Raw genomic sequence first — 21,143 nt, 5'->3', positions numbered from 1 at the left:
GGCCGGTCCCGGGGTGCGCCCCGCTCTGGCGGCCGGCGCCGCGCGCTCCTTCCGGCGCCGGCCCTCCGCGCCCGGGCGGCACAGCGCCCCCTGCCGCGGCGGAGGGCGGCCCACACGTGCCCGCCGCCAGCACGCGGGGCGGCGCCTCAGCGGCACAGGCGGGGCCGCGCTGCCATGGCGGCGGCGGCGGCGGGGGGCAAGGCCGCGGCGGCGGCGGCCTACGGGCACGGCGAGAGCGGCGGCGGCCGCGGGTGCGGCTTCCTGGGGCCGCGGGTGCCGGCCGAGGTGGAGGCCATGGCCCGGGGCGTGCAGGAGGTGGGCAAGGAGACCTTCCGGCGGCTCCTCAGAGGTAGGGCCCGAGCGTGGCCTGCCCTGGGCCGGCGGCCGGGGCTCGCCCTGCCCCGGTGCTCCCCGGCGCCTGCCGTGGGCGCGGGAGGGGCCCTGGCTGCCCCGCCGCAGAGGGACGGGGGGGATTTCCCGGACAGAGCCGGCGGGCAGGCGCCGCGTCCCTGGAGGAAGCCGTGGATCCCGTTGGGAAGGGGAGGGCAGCTGGAGGGGCTGCGCCCCTCTGCCGTGCGTGGGCAGCGCTGCAGCTCTCCTGGGACGCTTCCCATTGCTTTTCCCTGCAGGAAGCCAAAGCTGGGGGTTAAGTACAGCGACGGATTTTCTTGGTTGCATTCTAAAATTCTGTAAAATCCGGGAGGGCGAGGCACGGAGTTCTGCAGCTGTGGGGGGCCCCCAAACTCATGCTGAGCACTGTTAAAATCATTCCTCTCTCACCTCTCGTCCCAGAGCCACTGGTCCGGTCGCTGTCAGATTGTGTAGGGCATGTGAAAGTCGGAGGCCCCATGGATATTTTCATAACGTGCGGGAGAAAATAAAGGAACCTCAAAGCGCAGGTGTCTTACTGCAGCTGGGGTTGTAAGACTGAAAATGCTCTGCCTGTTTGATTTTTGCCTGTGAGGCTTCTCCCTGTGGTAAGGCAAGACAGGTGAGATTTTCTCAAGGTACGTTTGACCACCAAAATCAGAGTTAGTTACTGGAGTAAATTGCTGTACGCAAAGTAATCACAGAATAATCGAAGAGTTGATTAGCACAGCAGAAGAACAGCTTGTTTGTGGCCAGCTGAGAGGAGACCGACTGCTGTGCAGCACAGTGTAGTGCTGTGACCCTTACATGCACGTTCTCTCAGCTGACTTCCTTTCAGGCTTGTTCTTCCTGATTTGAGTCAATAAGGACTCAAAGCAGCTGGTAGCTGTTTTGTCTTTAAAAGTGTTGCTGCACAGTGTCAGAAATGGAGCAATGTATCTAGGGTTTCCTTACAATAATTGAAAGCAATAAAACTACATATAGGCAGAGACAATGGGACAAAAGTAAATACAGATGTTGAGCTGTATTTGATGTCTAGTGCAAGAGCAAAGGAGACCAAAAGGTTATACCAGTGCCAGGAAGCCTGGCCGTCTCCTAAGCCCTATCTGGGTTTAATTTCGCCTACCTTAAGGTGTGCAATAAATGCTTCCTACTGTAGAGGGAGCAAACAGTCCTTCAAATCATCTGGAGGCAGGGCAGGGACCCCACTGCGCGGATTCACCCAAGGGCCTGTGTCCCCCAGAGCGGGTGGAGGCAGCCTCCAGATTGTGCAGAGCTGGAAGAAATCTCCAGTCGTCTTCTGCTGTTGCTGCTCTGCGATTAGCAGCTTGCAGGACAGCGGTTTTTCCTTTAAAGGTTTAGTAGTCTTTGAAGACATGATGGATTTCAAGAGAATATATCCAAGTTGCTCTGACACCGGCACCAAATTAGTTTTTTGAGGCTGTTGCTGTTACTCTACTGCTAAATAATAACTAGTATAAAAAATGAGATGCTGCTTTGTATGCCTGCTCAGTTCATGATGTAAAAGTGCATGTACCGATATCTCAATACACTGGCCAGTGTTATTGCAGGCTCTGCTAAACTGCAAGTGTAAGTTTGAGACCACAGGCATCTTCTACTAGGAGCAAATGACCCAGCAGTGAGATTTTCTTGGGATGTTTTTGGGTTATTCTTCTTTCCTCCCCCAGACTGACTGTTAGAATGTTGGTACAGATGATATTTCTGAGTTCCCTGAGCTATACTGAGTAAAAAGTCTTGTATTCTAGGGTAATGCAAGTAGGTTATAAAAGACATGGATTTTTAACCAGTTATTAGGGTTGCTCAACAGAAAGAAGACCAATCTTGTCATTAAACTTGTCTAGTTAAAAACTGTAAGCAACCTGTTGTTCTTCAAAGAGACAGGTCAAAGTTGTATTTAAGTAGGTAAGTAGACAGCAACCTGTTTCCTGCTCTGCGCATGATCCAGTAGACGGGCCTCAGCGCTCATCTGTATTTGGCCTTTCCAATAAATAGGCTGTTCTCCAAGTCAGTTTTGTTGTCATAGAGCAGAGCCTTTTTCAGACAGCGTGGAAAGCTTAGTACTAGCACCTTGCACATCCTGGCTACTCTGTGCAAAACCTGCTGTGCAGATAGTGCCAGACAAATTCAGTCAGCTACATGAATGATCCAGGACTCGCCACTGAATTTGGTGTGCATTTAAAAACATGAAAAGCAAAGAGAATTTAATCAGAATTAGGAGATAGTAACCAGTGGAACTCACCTAATACCAAAAGGAGGGCTGGCAGTTTGATTAAAACTCTTCTTCCCCGCTGCCCCCCCCCCCCCCCCCTCCCCAGTATTAAGCTAATCTCTTGGTGTTGGCTTTCAGTAACACTTGCTGGCCATTTTTAACTTTTCATGTTTTATTCACAGTACTAAATATGGCTCATTATAAATGACTAATCTAATGCCCCAATCCTGCAATGGGATTGTGTCAGTAATCTTTTTTTCATCCACAGTGGGACTTCCTGTGGCTCCAGCAGTCCATCCAGACTGATCAGAGTGCAGGACAGAGGCTGACATGACAACAGAAATTTATATAAGCCGGTGCATATAGGGAAAAAGGAAGAATAACTGAATGATAAGGGTTGAAATAAACCCACACCAGTTATTAGTATACAATACTGCTACCTGGGTTGACAGTGATTTCCTTTAAAGTCTGTATTATCAACAGTTGTGCAAACTACAAGACTTGAAGGTTTAGTTTTGTCTCCTTGCTCCTTTAATCCTTAGTTTTTGCTGACATTGCAAGATTAATTAATTATGTGAAACGTTGGAGAACAGTGTTGAATGCTCTCTGTCCTCTCTTATCCTCGGTATCAGAAGTGTAATTAAGCTGTAAGCAGACTTCTGATGTGAACAAGTTTGTTGATAGAAGCTCAAGGTGGATTTGAACTCGTGAGCAATGAATTTTTTTTTGTTTTTTGCATTATCCAACTGGAACAAATTTCAACAGTGAAAACATCTTCAATTTTACAATGCAAAAGCTTAATCCATCGAAGTTCTTTTGGTAAAGTGTTGTGAGACTGACCTGTGGTGGTGGATGATCAGATGTATATACAGAGACCTGAAGTGACAGTTTCACATCAGGAAAAATGTCAGTACTTGACAGTCAGTCAAGTAAAATCATAGACACATTTGTGTTAATGTTCACGGTCTCCAGGTCATCGTCTTTTTAAAGGGATCTTGTTTTTCTTATTCACAGTCACTGTTAATGCATTGGAAGGAAAAGACTGCAAGGAATCTGTCAAGCTGATTGCAGAAAGCACTAATCTCTCAGAAGAGCAGCTTGCTTTCCTCATTTCTGGCATGTATACCCTTCTCCGAGAAGCATTGAGACTGCCCTTATCAACTTTCAAACAAGAAGTAAGTTCTGGGAGTACTTGGAGTCCTGATAAGTTAAAGCTCAGTCAGATGCAAGTTACCATGTAAACCCTATTTGCCAGGGTGGGGAACTGCACATAAAAATTTTGCTCCATGTTAAAGTGGTTGGAAGAAACTGTTAAAAAGCTAGAGCTTATTGTTTTACTTGTTGAGTAGACTTACAGTGATATTTTTGGAAGAGCATTTAAGCTTTGGGAAAAAGATTTCCTGTATCTGTTTCTGCTTCAGCATCTTGTTTACTGTGCATGTTTGTTGTCATTCTTAAATTAAAACCCCAGAAGAAACCATTGCAAAGTGTTATTTAGTTGGCATCAACTCTCTTTGCTACCCTAACAGTGTGTTCACACATACCGCTTGTTTTGTGCATGCTTACAATTTCTCCTATTTGTTTGTCTGCCTTCCTTCTTACTTCTGCCGTAGAGGAAGGAAGGTCTTATGACCAGAACAATATAGTGGAAATTGGGAGAAAGTGCTATTTCTGCTTATGCTATGGATGTTCTGTGTGACTATGGAACATCTGCCATGTTCCCAACCCCTATTCCTTCTTCATGGCTATTTTCTTTCTTTTTGCATGTTACTTTACCTTACAGTTTTTCTTTTCTCATTTTATTTTTATGTGAGCAAACCACTTTTGGGCTTCCAGCACCTCTCTCTAGTTTAAGATACTGTTTTCATATTTACCCAGGCATACTGGGAAAGCTCATATATTGCAGGAAACATAGTGGAAGTATGCTTTTCATATTCAGAGTTTATCTTTTGCCACTTCCTTTCTGGTGTCATAGTTTAAACAAGTTGCTGCAAAACATATTTGAGAATAAGGACGCATGACTACTATAAAATAAGAATATGTTATGAATAACTACATAAAAGAAATGGCAGGGATGTTGTTTTAAAAAATAAAGGCTTCCAAGAGATTTAGGTCTTTCAAATTAATTTCTCACAACTTGATTAAACACTTCCAGAAATTCTTCCCAGTATGTAACTTGTCATTTTAAAACGACTGGCACTTGAGACTAAAACTTCTGGGCAGAGATGCCAAGCAAGTAATCACTATTAATTCACTAGGTAAGAAATGATCTTTCAAGACTACATCCTGTAAAATTTCACCTTCTTTGTCTTCCTAGGTTTTTAAGGAAGACCTAAAGGAGCTCAGGTATGCCTGTTTACGCCTGGTTTTTAATCCGTTTGCTTTTTCATAACTTTTATGTAACCACTTCCCCAAATCAACTTTTTTACACAACAAAGTTGGTATAAAAATCATCTGTAAATAACACATCATAGATCTGTTGCTAAATGTCATGTGAAGACAGAGGAAAAACCCCGGTGTTGTGTAAGACTTGATTTGGCACTGAGCATGAGCAGTAAATTTCACATGCTGGAGAGATTGGTCTAATTTAGTCCATAATGTAGGTTATGCAAATGTGAGTGACCTTCTCTCTGCCATCCCCACCTTGCCCTGTAGTATTTTTTAACATGTTTGGTAAGACAGTGGGTAACATTTCAGAAGCTAAGAAACTGCCCTACTTTTTTTCTTGTTTGAAAGGCCAGTGATAGAATGCTCATGAAATCCTACCACCTTGCTCAGCTACGATCTCTCCTGCCCATTACCCAAGAAAGCATAGCGTATGTTACAGACTTGGTCAAAATCTGTATCAGTCTGTTCAGAGTAGCTGAATACAAGTTCATATCCTAAAAGCTAGACATCAGATGCTTATAATCTGCATAGGTTTTCCCTTATTTCCGTATTCAGTAGCAATGAGAGAATAACAGCAGTTGATGTTTTCATCGATAGAGAAACCTCTGCGCCAAGACTCAATTATTTTAAAAACCTGATTTTCCATAATTCTTAGCATTCTGATTGCTACCTAGGAGAATAGATATGTTTCTAATTCTGTCTTTTTTCATCCTTATTTGTCCGTTAACCTGCAGATTGGCTTTCTCCTCACACTTTGTTCTGCAGCGTCATAAACATAAGACTTTATGAGCAACTTCAGTCAAATTAAAGCTGCAGAGTTAGACACGTAATCGGGGTGTAATTGGTGAAGGGTGTAATTGGGGCCATGATGAAAGGTGCCGTGCTAGTTGATACAATTTTGCCTGCAGCTCAGTGCTGGAGTTTGCCCTGCCTTTTGTCTTGTGAGCTAAAATGCAAGCTGCTTCCTCTACCATGACATGGAGTTCACACCCAGGTTAAAGTAGGTCAGTAAGAAACTGATGAATTGCTTTTGACCCAGTGGGAGTTGGTGGTGTTTGAGGTGCAAGCAGAATGTGTTCAGTGTGATTAAGGAATAATGAAGAGCACTAAAAGCTCCATGCCAAGTTCTCTGGGGGTGGGTGAATATTTCTCTGTTGAGCAGTGGAGAAGGTTGGTATACAGGAGTGCCAGAAGTCACTGGCTGGGCTGGCTGTGTGCACTGGCTGTATCCAGAAAGACAGACTCCCAGGTCCCTGTCCTTGTCATTTGACCATACTTTAATGCCTTACACTTTTGTAGTTGTTGGGGGTTTTTCTCACTTTATGGTTTATTCATGGAATTATGAAGACACTTTTCAGTCTGGATGATCTTTTTAATATCTTTTATATCTTGATAAATTTTTTCTATCTTGTTGTTCTGGTTAACATGACTGATATAGCAGCAGTAGTTCAGGTAACTGCATTTGTGTTGTTTGCAGACTTGTATGTTTTATGTGCTGCTCGTTGCTGCTATGCTCCCATGGTTCTCACATAATATTGGGACTCTTCCTAACTTCCATCTCTGACAGTCTTATTTCCTGTGAGTAGCTCTCTTCACCTTGTGGCTAAACTTTTAGAAGACTAAATAGCTTATTCTACTTAGCATCTTCAATTCCTATGGGAAATGTCATTTCCTATGTTTCCCAATGCACTTGGGTTTGGAGATGAAATACCTGCTCGTTTTTAAGGCACCTACTAATTACATTCAGGCACTTATCCTTCTGTAGTGACTCCTGTGGGTCATCCCGTGATCATGTGCATGAAGAACACGTGTAATTGGTTGAACAGCAGTGTCTTGGCATTATTGGCACCCAGTGTTTGGACAGGTATTTTGCATTTTAAGGCAGAAAAATGGCTTATTTCCTTTTTTTGTTGTTGGTGGTGTGCCTTCTTTTAAAAAGTTTGAGCTCTGAGCCAGGTTACCTTTTTTCACCTCTCCTGCATTCTATTTTGTTTCCTTCAGTGAAGCTGAAGATTGGACTAATTCTACCCATATAAGTCTTGTAATTCTCCATTTCCTGGTGATGCAGCTGGTCTTGGCTTCTAGTTTTGGTGGAGAGAGAGGCTGGGAGACATGCCCACTTCTGATTAACTAGATCAGTACTACTGGTTTCACAGGGTTGCCATTCTGTGTCCCCTATTTCTTGGCCTGACTGGCTGAGCCACTGAGAATAAATTCACACTAAATTGTGGGTGCTATTTTTTCCCTCCCCTCTCAGGTTATAGAATCATAGAATCGTTTAGGTTGGAAAAGACCTTTAAGATCATCCAGTCCAACCATTAACCTACACTACCAAGTCCACACTAAACCAATCAAGGGTAGACTAGACTAAACCATGTCCCGAAGTGCCACATCTACCTGTTTTTTGAACACCTCCAGGGATGGTGACTCCACCACCTCTCTGGGCAGCCTGTTCCAATGCTTGACTACCCTTTCCGTGAAGAAAAGGTTGTTTATGGCTCAGGCCAGTAACATGGGATTGAGACATCCTCACACCTTCTTCCTTACCCTTTGAGTCCCTTCCTCAGAATGTTCCTTTGAAAACTGGTTGCCATCTGTAGCTCAGGCCTGAGCTGTGCCATGTCCTGTGTCTGATCTGCTTAGTGTGTGACTGGCCTTGTGTAAGCTTCTTGAGCCAGGAACAGAATTTTCAGCAAAATCATTAACTGCACAGCAAAAATAATGCAAACTCAAAGGGAGCGTTAATGCTTCTGGTTTAGTAACACTTGCTCTTACAGTTGAGCAAGTATTGTGATAGGTATCATAATAACCGTATTACAACCCCCTGTCTCCAGCTATTCTACTACATATGCAGGATATTCAGCCATCATCAGGATGGATTAAGTGATACACTTGCACCGAAAGTGTAAGTAATGTTTGCAGAAATAGTCTTGTCTCTTCTGACAGACAGACACATGCAGCCAAAAAAGCACTGTCTAGTCCCTCCTCCTCACTTCCCAGTTTGCCTCAGATAACCACCTTGCTAATATGAATTCAGTTTTATCCAAGCACCATTTAAAAATGTGTTTTAAACCCACTTCTTCCATTAAGGACTCAAGCTCTAATAACTGCTGTTTCATCTTCCCACTGTGTGAGTTGATGAGTTGTTTTTTCTCCCATCATTAGACACTGTAAGCCCTTTAGGACAGGTAACTTCCTTGTTTGCTTTGATTTTTCTTTGATATACCGCTGTGTATCTCAAGCCGCTGGTGAGTAATGTCCCTGGGCACTGATTGATGTTGAGTGCTGGATTTAACTGTGGCAGCAGAAGCAGTTACTTCTCCCACTTGTCCAGCTTGCCTCTCTGTTGGAGGTTACTGTCCCTGTGGCAAAGGCAGCTGAATGGATAGTGTTTGCTCTGCAGTCTTTGCAATTCACCGCCTGATACATTGAACTGAAAATCAACAGCAGCTTGTTTGTACAGCAACAACAGTGTCGGAGGAATGGTAAAGTAGTGGAGAGGCATAGGGTGGAGGGAGCGTGGGTTAGTCTATTTGACCAGTTCTTATGGTCTCCGTGAAATTTATGCTTGTTCTCTCCATCTTAGATATGCTTCTTTTTTAAGTAATCTTAGCTACAAGGGCCTCTGTTTTTACTTTTGAGGGAGCAATCCGTTCTGTCTTCTTTTCATTACACTTCAGGTGAAAGTGAAATGAAATGTGTAGGTTTGGGATTTTTGAAAGCATGCATTGCTGGCCTGCCTTCTGCACTTCTCAGAGACATCAATAAAACTTTTCTTGACTTTACTGAGAGAAGTTAAGCAAATACTGGATTCTTTTGAAACTCACTCTTGCCATACTAGGTAGGACAGGAAGATGTAATACAGTTTTTAGGCTTCTTGATATAAAAACATAGGCTGTCCTTTTGAGAGCCTAGACAGAATCAATACTGAAGTGCTTATGTAAGAGCTGATGGGAGTTTTAGGCAATGGAAGATGGAAAATGTTGACAGATTTTTTTGTGTTCCATAATAGATTTTTTTTTTTCTTTTGTAGCTAAAGCCATATATTTGTGGTTACAAAATACTTAACTATTTTGTATTGCTTTTCTCTTTAAGGATACCAGAAGATTTCATCGCGGACTTTTCCAGTATAGTCTTTGGTAACAGGTTAGTATCTTTGTGTATCATGCGTTGTGCAGCCAGCAGGGTTGCACAGAGCTCTGCTGACAAAAATCCCAGGCCTGTTGAAGGAACAGCAAAATTCTCTAAATTAATGAGAATAAGATTTGTCCCATTATTTTGATTCAACATAACATGATGTCCATCATGCATGGGTATATATGCAGTAAGTAGCTTTCATGCCAATTTTTAATTTTTCTGTGATCATCACCCATCAGTTTTTACAATGTTCTACAGACTCTGTAAGATGCATCAATACCTACAGATGAAAAATGCATTGCAGAGTTGAGCATTTTTATCCTCATTATTGCAAGTTAGAGCAAAAGTGAAAGACAGGCTTTGCTGAGAGAGAATGCCTTCTACATGCTGTGGTTTGTGGGAGCTTTCTCAGATAGCATTTAATCAAGTCTTAATGTACAGCTGAATTGGGAATTCACACTGGGTGACTTGATGCACAGCACTTGATATCTCACACATGTCTAGCGGTAAGTCATTTTCTAAGCAGTATACCTCAGCAGCTCCAGAGGAAGTATGAAATCAAGAACTTTTTGAACAGCCTGTCTCTTTTGTCCATTCTAGGGATTTGTTTTTTCTATATGGTTCTCTGCTCAACCATATTTAGCTTATTTTACATCTAGAAATTGCTTGAACTTTTTGCATATGCAAAACTTTCCTCCCTGAAACTTGAGGTCACTCAGCACATAGCATCACTAACCCAACACTGCTCCAGATATTCTGTGTGGAATCCTGATAATCATAGTTGTGGTATTTCAGTTACCCTCACAAGGATCTGAATGCTGGTATCAAAGTTAAAAATATTTTTCATTTCCTTGGTTAAGATCTTGGTTTCAAGCTAGAGGTTCTTGGAGTAAAAATAAATTCAGCTTTCTCATCTTTTCTTTGCTCTTCTGTTTGAATTATAGGTGTTAAGAATGCAAAATTCATGGTTGCAAAGTGGAAATATTGTTTGCAGTGGAGAAAGAAGATAAATTTAGATGTCATTTGAAGCATGCATGATTGTCTGTTTTCTACTGTGAAATCACGATGCTGGAAAATTTAGCTTTTTCTCATTTCGAAAGCTGTGATTATCCAGTGTAATCTTGCTCTGTGTTTTGAGACCAGAGAAGAGCACCTCAGATTTGATTTCTAGACAGATCTGCTTTTATAATCTTAAATGTAACACTGAATCATACATATGCTTATTGAGTTGTAAATATATATGATTGTGATGGTAAGAAAAGTATTAGCATCTGATCAGAAATTCAGTATGAGCTAGATAAACCAGAAAAATCCATTTTTAATACTTTTCCTGGCATCTTATCCTATTTTTGCAATTTTGTTCACTAAACAACAGCTCTGAAGTACTGGAAACTTAACGTTTGTATTTCTGTATCCTCACAGTTCCGTCAAGCTATATAGACTGAAAGGAAAGAAAAACTTGCCACATTGACACCATCAAATAACTGCATGAAATTAAAACTTGGGTTTTTTTAAGGGAAAGGATAACCCTAACTTCCTCCTCTCTGAATGTTTATAATAAATGTACTGCATTTTTTTCTTAAATAGTGTAGCTTTAGTTTCTACCAGGAGGGGTGCGTTCTGTGTGCCATTTGTCAGCATTTCACACATAGCAATTTATTCATTCTCCCTGTTCAGTGGCCTGCTAGGCATGTCTTGTTATGTGCATAGGGAACCATCCAGAATGTCTTTAGTTTTAATATTGTTAGGTCAGCTGCTGCTCCAAATTCTCTAATCTTTCATTTTCGAGTGCTCTTCTGTTGCATCCTTTGGCAGATGATGTTCTTGTCACCAGGTGTATCATCTTTTCCACGTATAATTTGGATGGTCTCTAGCTGATCCATGGTGCTTTACTTGTTCTAGCTTCTGCCTTCTGCACTATATGATGACAGTATACTGCAGCTGTTGGCACAGAGTGTTTACAAAATGTCATTATAGTCTATAGGGTTTGGATATAAGATCCATTGAGTCTTTTCTGCTCCATTTTGCTGCTACTCTTAGAAATCAATGGCTTGATTAGTGGCCTGTGTAATTTCTGTATGTATGTTGGCCACTATACACATTCTGTCATCCTTACAGGATTCTTGCAATTCCAGTTGCAATCTTGTCCAAGCTGGGAAGCTGCTGACAGAAGCTTGAACTAAGCTATAAAAGCCATGACTCTTCTGAGGGAATGGTACTGAAGTGCAGTCCTGACGAGAGCTAAAGCTTTGTGGTTTGACCACAGAAATGCCATAGCTTAACAATATTCAGAAGCTTCACCTCTGTTTGGGCATCGCTGACCTTTCCCACCACCACTAACTAGAACATCCTCCTGTTTTCTCTACTCTTTCTTCCCCCAAGATGCTGGTGCTGCACTGAATGGACTATCTTCCGTTGATGGGAGTTAGCGTGTCTTAAGGAAGCGGTAGCAGTGTGGCTATTTTTAGGCATTCCCCAAATTAACCAATACCCTGGCAGCAGCTCGCCACTGAGGGAAAGGCCTGTTCTTATTGTTTAATCCTGCTAATGACCATTCTGGACTCCAGCTCCTTATGGTTGCATCCAGCTGTGGTGACCTACTTCCTATCCAGTAGCTGACAGTGAGTAACAACCAGCTGATCTCATTTTTTCTGCTCATTCCTTTACCATACTATTAGGAATGTGTGTCACTTCTGACACCACCCAACCCCCCCAAAAAAAAGGATAAATTCTTTCTTATGTTGCCTTTGCTAAATGCAGGAGTATTGGAGGATCTCCGCCTGTCAGTCCTGTGTACCTTATCAAATCATTAATCTTTCTGGGCAGTTTCTAAAGGCACCAGCTAACTTGCACACAAGAATCCGAGTAGGGATGTTAGACTATCATTCCTACAGTCCTTGATTTGTTCAGAGAGGATTCCTTTCTGATGTAAAGTCTGTAATTAGATTATGTCTAGCACCATGGATAAAGGATGTAATGTTTCTTATCCTGCCCTTAGCGGGAGTACTGGAGTAGCTTTGAAATGTACCATAAATAACTTCCAGAGACATGGGATGCTTAGCAAAACAAAAAAAAAATTTTTTAAAAAAATGGTAAGTAACACGAAGTCCAGACTAGCTCCCAAATGGACCAGCTGAGGGACCTCATTCTGAAGATATTTCTGCATATATATCTAAAAATGGGTGGTTGTTATGTCTTTGTATCAGCTTTGGCCTGTTTACTTACCCAGAGCTTAAGATGCTGTTAGAATTTTAACGATTGTCAACCATCTGAAGTTTAAACACTGTCAACTGGATTTTCTCGCAGAAATAAACTGAGGCTTGATCAGCCTGATTCTTCCTGCAATATGAGTAACAGATGAAGTCCTTGGCTTCTTACACATTAGATTGGCTTCTTACAATCTTGAAGGTTGTGCTGGGGTTGGCAGTGAACATTATATGAGGAACTTAGGGTTTGTAAATTATGTTGCATTAGCAAGAACCACTGTGTGATTTTTTTGTTTTGTTTTGTTTTTAAAGCATGCTTCAAAGTACACTCTAATATTATGTTTTAAAACATTGCTGCTCTCTAACACTAGAGGCTTTCTGCTGAAGGAGCACAGTGACCTTATTCCAGCTTTTTTGCTCAAGTCATCTGTCTCATTCCTGCTTGCCTGTTCCTTTTGGATCTGCATGAAGGTAAAGATATATTTGCAGATCCCTTTCTATGCCTCACAGTTGCATATAATTGAAATAATAGATATGCCAACCACCACAATGACTCTTACTAAACTTTATAGTGACATCAGTTTACTGGAATTACACAGAGCCACTTGGTGTCTTTTTTTTAACATGGACCATTGTTAAGCATAGGAAAAGTGGGCAATCTGAGCACACCTGTCTTAAATACACAAAGCCTCCACTCATTCAGACCTCTCTCAATGAGGGTAGATGTAGGAGAGAAGCAAGTTCTGGACAGGTTTGTTCTGAAGAATCTTATTTTCTCTTTAGATTGTTGTTTCTTTTACAAATTTGCATTTCAGTCTCCCATTTCTGATTTACTCTGTAGGCGTCCTGCTTCTGAAGGCACAGCTCTGATACAAGGAAGTAGGCTGCCAAGTGTCCAGGACTTCAAGTGGAGAGTGGACGTAGCTATATCCACAAGGTATAAAACAGAATCTTGCATGACCCTAGAAATCATTTTGCCCAAGGTTAAACTGGCTTCTTGTGCTGCTTAAAAATGTTAACGGTGTTAAAATGTGTCTTGCTGTTAGGGATTGGCAATGTAGCATTAAATGTTAAGGTATGGAGGGGATTTTCTGAACAGTGTAGAAGTCAGTTTATATACAGGTTACTGCTGTTAACGTGGACCTGCCAACAGTCTGCTACCTTCATCTTCTACTCATGATACTTTTTAGGCTCCTTATTTGTTTTGATCTCTAAAACATCTGTGCTAGAAACATTCCACTCAAAGTTTGAGTCTCTCTCTCAATATTTTGAAACTTAATGGAGCTGATACAACTCCACAGGTCCTCAGAGATGATGGAATAAATTAGATGGACTGAGCCTCACACAGCCAGCCAACCTCTCAGTTTCACTGGAGCAGGGGAGGGAAATCATCTATTCAACTTCTCAAGTAAACTATCATTTGTATGTCGCACATGTTAAATAAAATTACTTCCCATCACCTGTACAGTCTGCTGTAGATTCTACAGAGAGGCTTCAGAACAGCACGTTTACACTGCCATAGTTATGCAATTGGTCATTGATCTACCTCCTAGTTTCTTTCACAAAACAGGAGTAAATGCCTTTGTGATCATCCTGTCTCTGCCTGCAGTGAAGAGCTTCTTGCCATCTGCCACAGCAGAGGCAGCTGGGGGATGGATCTTTGGCTAGAGCCAGAAGGAAACAGAAACCTGTTCCTGGTCTTTGTCTAGTTCTAACCAAGACGTACCAGGGTAAAGAAATTGGAAGATGGTCCAATATTTGTCAGTATCATAAATTGTTAGCATGAGTGACTTCATATTGCATTCATGAATACCTGCATCCGAGGAAGACTGCAGTCTCTTTGCTGCCATCGTTGAGCGGCCTGTGGGTAATCCAGGATAGTCTTCCTGAAATCAAGAAAAAAGGCTCCTAAGTGAAAATTGTAATGGCCACAAGCTACTAGTTCAGATGACTCTCAGATGAACAGTGCCGTAAACACCACACAGGTATCACTATGCAGAAAAAATCTGTACCTATAAGCAAAATGTACAGATAAACATCCTCAGGCACAATGCTTGCAAGCTGCAGGCAAATCCTGTGATTTGTTTTCCAAACAACACAGGAGCAATACATTATCCTTTTCTGTTTTCCTTCCTCTTATTTTCCTTTCCAGTCAACCTCCCCCCTGGGATTTCTTGTTTATCATCCAGCAACAGCCTCTGCAAAGAGGTATGGCTTCTGGCTGTAACGCCTGTCAGTACCTGAGCAGGCTTTGGCAACATCGGTTGATGGAAGCTGCACAAGAATGACTCATTTCCCCTCTTTGGGTCATCAAATAAAATAACAACCCACAAATTTAGGATGAAGACTAGAAGAGCTTGATTCCCCAAATGAGATGGCAGTTGAAAGTATGAAGGGATGAAAAGGACTAATGCAACATGGTAAACGGCGTAAGACGACTGTGCATTATTACTAGCAGTACTTGGTCAGCTCTTATTCCTGTCATAGTTCCACTAAACTGATTATTATATAAAATGAAAATGGTCCTAAACTTGCAGTTACTAAACTATTAAAAAAATGTTTAGTCTCAATACTGAGGTAAATTGGACAGGACCCCTATGTTCATGAGTTTCCAGCCAGCCAGGTACAGGACACTCTGATTGAACTTGCTCATGTTCTATGTAAAGCCTACACGAACATCTTAAATTGTTAATGTACAATGCTGTACTCATCACACTGCTGATGTCTATTGTTGTAATACTAATAATGTAAATAATTTCAGTTCACTGGCCCGTGCCCTTCAACCATCCATTCTAATGATGATGAAGCTTTCAGATGGGACAGCTCATCGCTTTGAAGTAAGTCTGATTGCCATAATAAATAAAAAAGAAACCACTTGAAGTTCTTTTTAGAGAGTTGAATTGCTATTTAAAATATTAAAGCTTTTGTAAACAATGCATTATCATTGGTTGGTTTGCTTTGGAATCCTTCATGTTCAGTGTAGCTGCATACAATAGATAACAAAACGCCAACCAAAATCATTTCATACCTTGTTCCTACACACATTTTGCTGAAACCTCATTTGTTAGAAGACTATTAATTACTGAAAAGCACTGTTGCATAATATCTGGTTTGATTAAAAATTACGGTTTTGCTATCAGCTGTAACCTTCAGACCTGATGGTGGCTCTTGAGGGCAGAAAAATTACTGGGGTAGTTTATGTAACGTATGATACACTTCTAAACCTCCTACATTTGGCAGAGAATGGTAACATTTTCTTTTGTGGCAGAGGTAGTTTTATTCTTTTTCTTCAATACAGTTCTTGCTGCTAGAAAGACAGTAACAAGAACTCTTTGCTTTTTACCTCAGAATTAGTCAGTGGCAGTATTTATGACGCTGTACGTAAAGGCTTGCCAGAAGATGGCATAAACTCTTCCATATTTTTAACCTTTGAAAAGGAATGCTATTTGTTCTATAAATAACACGGTGGTGCATACAGGAATTCAGTGCACAGCAGGCATTGTTACATTTGAACCCTGTAAAGATTTTTGGCTTCAGTTCATGTGTTAGTAGTAGCACCAAAGCACTGTGGGTTGAAAGAGGTGGACTGATTTTACTGTTACAATGCTTCACAAGAAGGCAGCTATTGAGGAAGGCATAAATTCTGTGCTACATTGCCAAGTGTTGAGGGTGTCACTTCACAGGAGATCAGATTCACCCCTCTGTGGACAGTCCAGCTCAGAGCATCCCATACGCTCTGTTTGAGGTGTGCCAGGGAACTTGAATGATGCCATGGGCTTCAGGTTAAGCCTTTACAACATGGCAAGTTTCACTTGTGAGAATAAAAACTAGTATATATTCTTTACTGTTTAGATTGGGGCTTTATTTCATGGTATATAATGTCAAGTCTTGGTCTTGGTGGCATTGTTCCTGGTTGGTTTGGTTTGGTTTTGTGTCTTTTTGTTGTAAGTCTGTGGAAGACCCTTTGCTATTCTGCAGTGGAGATGTGTTGGTGTGCCTGTCCAGTATGTGCAGAAGTGCAGATACCTGATAGCAAAAAATGTGCTGCTCTTAGAATGAGTCTTTGCTGCTGCTGCTTAGATCTGAATGCCAAAGATCTGGCTGTGAACACGATTTCTGTATCTGATGAGTGGTCTTCCCGCAGTTAGTAGCTCTTTAGGATAAACCTGTGTTTTGGTTCAAGGTACGATATGCAAGCAACATAGTCCGCAGCTCTTCGGTTTCCTTTCATTCGGACACGTTCAGAATGTCCTGCTAGCTAACAGGGCTTATGTAGGATGCTATGTCCAGAAAATAATTGCATTATGAACTGTTTTTAAATGTCTATGCCACAGGGAGAAGTTACATTCTTTGGTCTCTTGGGTTTGGTTTCGGTTTTTTAATCGCAGTGTGACTTCTGACAATGAAGATTTTTTTAAAAAGCACTGGGAATTGCAGCATTTTGAGTCTTGTATATGTGTCAAAAGTGAAAAGGACACGATGCCTTTTTATGCATTTCTGATGCATATGGAAAATGCAAATCAGATGTTGGATTCCTCTCACGTAATTGATATCTGTGCTACAGTAGGCAGAAGGATGACAAGGGACTCTGTCAAAAGAACTGTGTGTCTTCAATGTAGTCAAAGTAGAGTAAATTAGGCAGTGCTGTGCAGAGCAGCCTGGGACTAGCTAGACTGCTGTTGGTACTCATGTGAGCACATGCATTTGTGCACTGCACTAATATTAATCTGTGTCACCCAGTCTATGCCTGGGCTCAGGTGTGGTTCTCTGTCTTAACAGATAATAGATTTCCATCCATTTGGCTTCTCAGGCTTGAAATGGCAAAGGAAAGTCCATTAGTCTCCTGCACAGCTGAAAACGTTTTGTATATTTAATCAAAATCTTTTGCCTTCCATGTATAAACAGTGCCCAGTCCTCTTTGCTCTTGAGGTTGCTGCCAAGTCTCTTGGTTTGAGGCTCAATTCCTTTCTCCTGCAAGTTTGGACAAGCAGAATATCTAGAAGTTGTTGCTTGAGAATTCTGTAAGCTCCATGACCTTCCAGGTGTCTTTATCCATGAGTCTCTTACTTCACCAGAGCAGCCATCAGTTTACATTCTGGAGTACTTCCCTTCTCACATCAGGCAGTATAGAAAATGTACTATGTAGCTGTTATTTCTGTTTTTTCCCCACTCTCCTTTTTCACCCAGATGATTTAGCTGAATTAGCTGAATTTTATTAACCTCAAATCCTTTGTCTTAAGTCTAAAAAAAAAAAAAGTATTTTAAGAGAGATTGGGCTGACACTGTGGAATGTTCCCTATCCATAGGCATGCCCAAGTCAAAGTTCCTAAGACGTTTCATGTTTTCTAACATGAATATTCTGTTTCAGGTGCCAGTTGCAAAGTTTCAAGAACTGAGATACAATGTTGCCCTTATACTGAAAGAAATGAATGATTTGGAGAAAAGGAGCATACTGAAGATCCAGGACTGAACACTTTTAAACCAGAAGTTTATGGAACAGATCTGAAACCCTCAGCGTGTTTTGTGAATGGCAAAGCAGGGAGCCATCACCACTTTGCCTGTCTGAACTTCAGTGTAGCATTTATGATGTCTGCTGTAAATATTTTTTTGATTCAAGTGTTGAAAGCACAAGCTCTTTTCATAAGACTTAGGAAAAACAAAAAATGTATCTATGAAAAAGTATAATGCTTTTTGCAAGCATTTTTGCATGATTCATCAAAACATTTTTTTTAAATAACTGTCTTAATAGATGTAAGAGTCATTTATTTCTGATTATGATTCATCACTAAATATTTTTGAAAGCCTGCTACCGGAAGACGCATCAATGTGTATCATAAGAAAGCTCTGCAATATCTCAAATAAAAAATCAAATAAAAAACCCCACTCCTGCGCTCTAGTATGACAAATGTGAACTTGAGTTTTGCATAAGTAATAAGTGACTGAGGTATAGCTACAGATATTTAAAGGCTAATTCTGAAGAAAATTGGAAGTCTGTTGATGAAGAAAGAAGTATCGCCTGAGCTTCCAGAACTATTTCCATGGAACTGCAGAAGCGGAAAGGTGCGATCAAAGTCTTTATCTGGTTGATCAGAATGGGCTAAATAGCAGTAATCTCATGGATTTCTAACTGGAAATGCTTGCCTCTTGTTTCAGGTATTTCCTATATGTTCAATGTGAACAGAATCCTCTGATTTATTACTGGGCAGAAACCTCTGGCACTGCAATGATTGCCAAGAGCAGGAAGCAGTAATCTTGCAGACCACTGCAGCTATATACTCATTAACAGTGCAAGTCGGACCCCAGGATGATGAGGCTGTGTACAGCCTCTTGGATGAAAGTCACAGGTATTGAGGATATCTGAGCCCCCAGGTCAAGAAAACAGTTAAGCATAGGCCGAAGTTCCCTGAATTGGTCAGGCAGTTGGACAAGATGATCACTGTAGGTCCCTTCCAACTGAAATATTCTATTCTAAGTTACTCCTTTGCCTCATGCGTAAACCCTGGAAGAACTCCCTTAACTCAAAGCATATGTTTTAAGTCTCATTTAAATGCCATGGGACCACAAGTATGTCCCTAAGAGTTTTGCCAGGAAGGAATGCATTCCTCAATCATTGCCTGAACGAGTTTTCCCCCAGCAGCAAAGATATGGAGGCTGTGAGCAATGGCCCAAAGACAGCACAGGCCGTGGGCCCTAGAACTACAGGATTTATCTGGCTGTCAAAGGTAGTTCAGAAAGCACATGCCACTACCATTGTTAAGCATTGGCTTATTCTAGCTGCTTTATTCTAGCTGCGTTCAGGGTTTGTACGTCAGTAGTACCACCTGTACTTCTCTCTTTCGTTTTTTGTGATTGTAGAACTTGCCTTGATCTTCCTCACCCCCTGCGGAAAACTACTGAAATTAAAATTGTGGATTCAGGAGGCCTTTTACACTCCCACAGATGTTTGTGTAGGAAAGAAAAGGATGACTCGGCTCTTGGATTTTAAGAATCACAACAGCCATAAAAAGACCTCGTTGTCATACTTTTTAAGAGCGAATTCTTTGACAGCTAAATAGCTGTGGTCCAGAAAGCTTTTAAAACCTGTGCAAGAATGTGTCCTGTAGTTTCAGATAAACCTATCAGCCATGATTTCAAACTGTTCAAAATCTGCATGTTCCATTTGCTTTGTAGACTACTCATCAATAACTTCCAGGTTTGATCCATACTGCATCTTAACTACTGTGTTCAGGTGACACCAAAGCATATAAAGAGGAATTAGCTCCTATAACTTCAAGTGGACTGTAGATTGCATTAATGTGATGTTTTCTTTTTGGTTTTACTTGGTGAAGCCTTGTTCATCTTCTTTCTGGAATTACATTATCACAAGCTGTGAAACAAAACATACATTCTTATGTTCCTTGTTATAACCTTTCCCTTCAGAATGTTGAGGTTTATGTGGTTCCAAACTGGGAAGGTATCTCAACTGAGACCATAAGTGAAGTCTATCCAGACAAACAGAACACTGCATGGGTGTAAAATGACCCATTGCTCAAGACATTTGCAAAGTGTTTTTTTACTGGTCAGAGTAGAAGAATCCATAAGTACCTTTACCTTCTGGACAGAATACATTCATTCAGTTGTTCTGTAACAGCAATTGCCCAAGTTCTCCAGAAATGGAAAGGCTTCCTGCCTGTTTTCCTCATGTTCTCCTCAAGGGGTGATGGAGCTCTTAGTCTCAAATTTGTCTTGCTGCACATTAAACAGGAGTTTCTCTAATTGGAGGTTTACCATGCACACAGGATTTTCATTCCTCTGTGCTTAGAAGAAGAGTTAACTTGGGCTTTCCTTCTGACAGATTAGCTTTCCAGTAAAACAGCAGTTGTTGCCATAATGGCTAGTTCCTCAGTTTTGATAAAATACAAGCCTTCAAATTATTGTGAGGTTTCTCAGAACTTCATGGTAAATTAGGTGTTAAATATTTCTTCATCACTGAAATATCTTCTTACTTCACAATTAAAATACCCTGGAATTTGAATTCCACTGAATTTCTGACTGTAGCCCTTTCATTCCAGTATAGAAGTAACCTTCTAAGAATCTGGGCATGTCTGAACAGAAATTATTTTACCCAACTCACTCTTAAGTTTGGTTACGCTTCAAGGACACACTGTGAATCCCCTTTCTGGTAGGTGAAAGACACAGCTTGAATGGGATGCTCGCTTTGTCGGTCCCGAGGTCTTGTCAAGCTGATCACTAGTCAGTCATCGGTTAGAAAGGTAGGAGGTTTGTGTGGGAAGGGCACTTTTTTTTTCTTATTACACACTGTTCATGGACCAGTAGGTAACAAGGACCTTTCACAGGGTCTATTGGTAGTTTTCCCCGAAAAACAAATGCCAGTGATGCAGTTGCTTTCTGTATTTGATGGTGCCGTGCATTTATTTAAACTGGATCATATTTGTGAATGTCTTAATTCTAGCCATTTTCTAACCCTGGCAAATGAACATAAATTTCTCCATTACACCTTTTCTTTCATTTCCTTTATAGTATATGGAACATTATGCCTTTTCTTTCAAGATTAATGTGTCAAAACATATTTAAACTGGAACTTGAACTTGATTGGTTTTCAGTGTAAATCATGTGTGTATAATAGCAGAGATGCCCAGTGCCTGCAGGACTAGTCACGGTAGGCAGAATGCAAAAGGAGAGTTAAAGATAGTTGCCAGGACTCATTCAGAGATTCAGTGGCAAAATAACACAGAACTCACACATCTTCACTTCCCGTTCTCTAACTGTAAGTTAGCACAACTTCCTGACATAATGGTCAGACCTCCCTCTTT

The 21,143-nt window shown here is 41.3% G+C and overlaps 1 protein-coding gene across 2 annotated transcripts; it reads left to right on the top strand.

Annotated features, from left to right (window-relative positions):
* The first annotated feature begins 174 nt into the window (after window positions 1–174).
* COMMD5 (COMM domain containing 5) lies at window positions 175–18,208 on the top strand. 2 transcript variants are annotated; one of them, XM_075720842.1, is made up of 7 exons: window positions 175–349; window positions 3,614–3,774; window positions 4,917–4,945; window positions 9,083–9,133; window positions 13,172–13,267; window positions 15,092–15,167; window positions 17,699–18,208. In XM_075720842.1, exons 1-7 carry the CDS (start codon window positions 175–177, stop codon window positions 17,798–17,800), a joined length of 690 nt encoding a protein of 229 aa, XP_075576957.1. In that variant the 3' UTR covers window positions 17,801–18,208. The 2 variants fall into 2 exon arrangements, with proteins under 2 accessions (XP_075576957.1, XP_075576958.1); XM_075720843.1 differs by lacking the exon at window positions 175–349 and adding an exon at window positions 3,010–3,505.
* Window positions 18,209–21,143: the final 2,935 nt, after the last annotated feature.

The sequence above is a fragment of the Pelecanus crispus genome, chromosome 13 (genome assembly GCF_030463565.1).
Source record: "Pelecanus crispus isolate bPelCri1 chromosome 13, bPelCri1.pri, whole genome shotgun sequence".
Lineage (NCBI taxonomy): Eukaryota > Metazoa > Chordata > Aves > Pelecaniformes > Pelecanidae > Pelecanus > Pelecanus crispus.
Note: the sequence above shows the minus strand (reverse complement) of the source record. Positions and strands in the feature narration are given on the sequence as shown.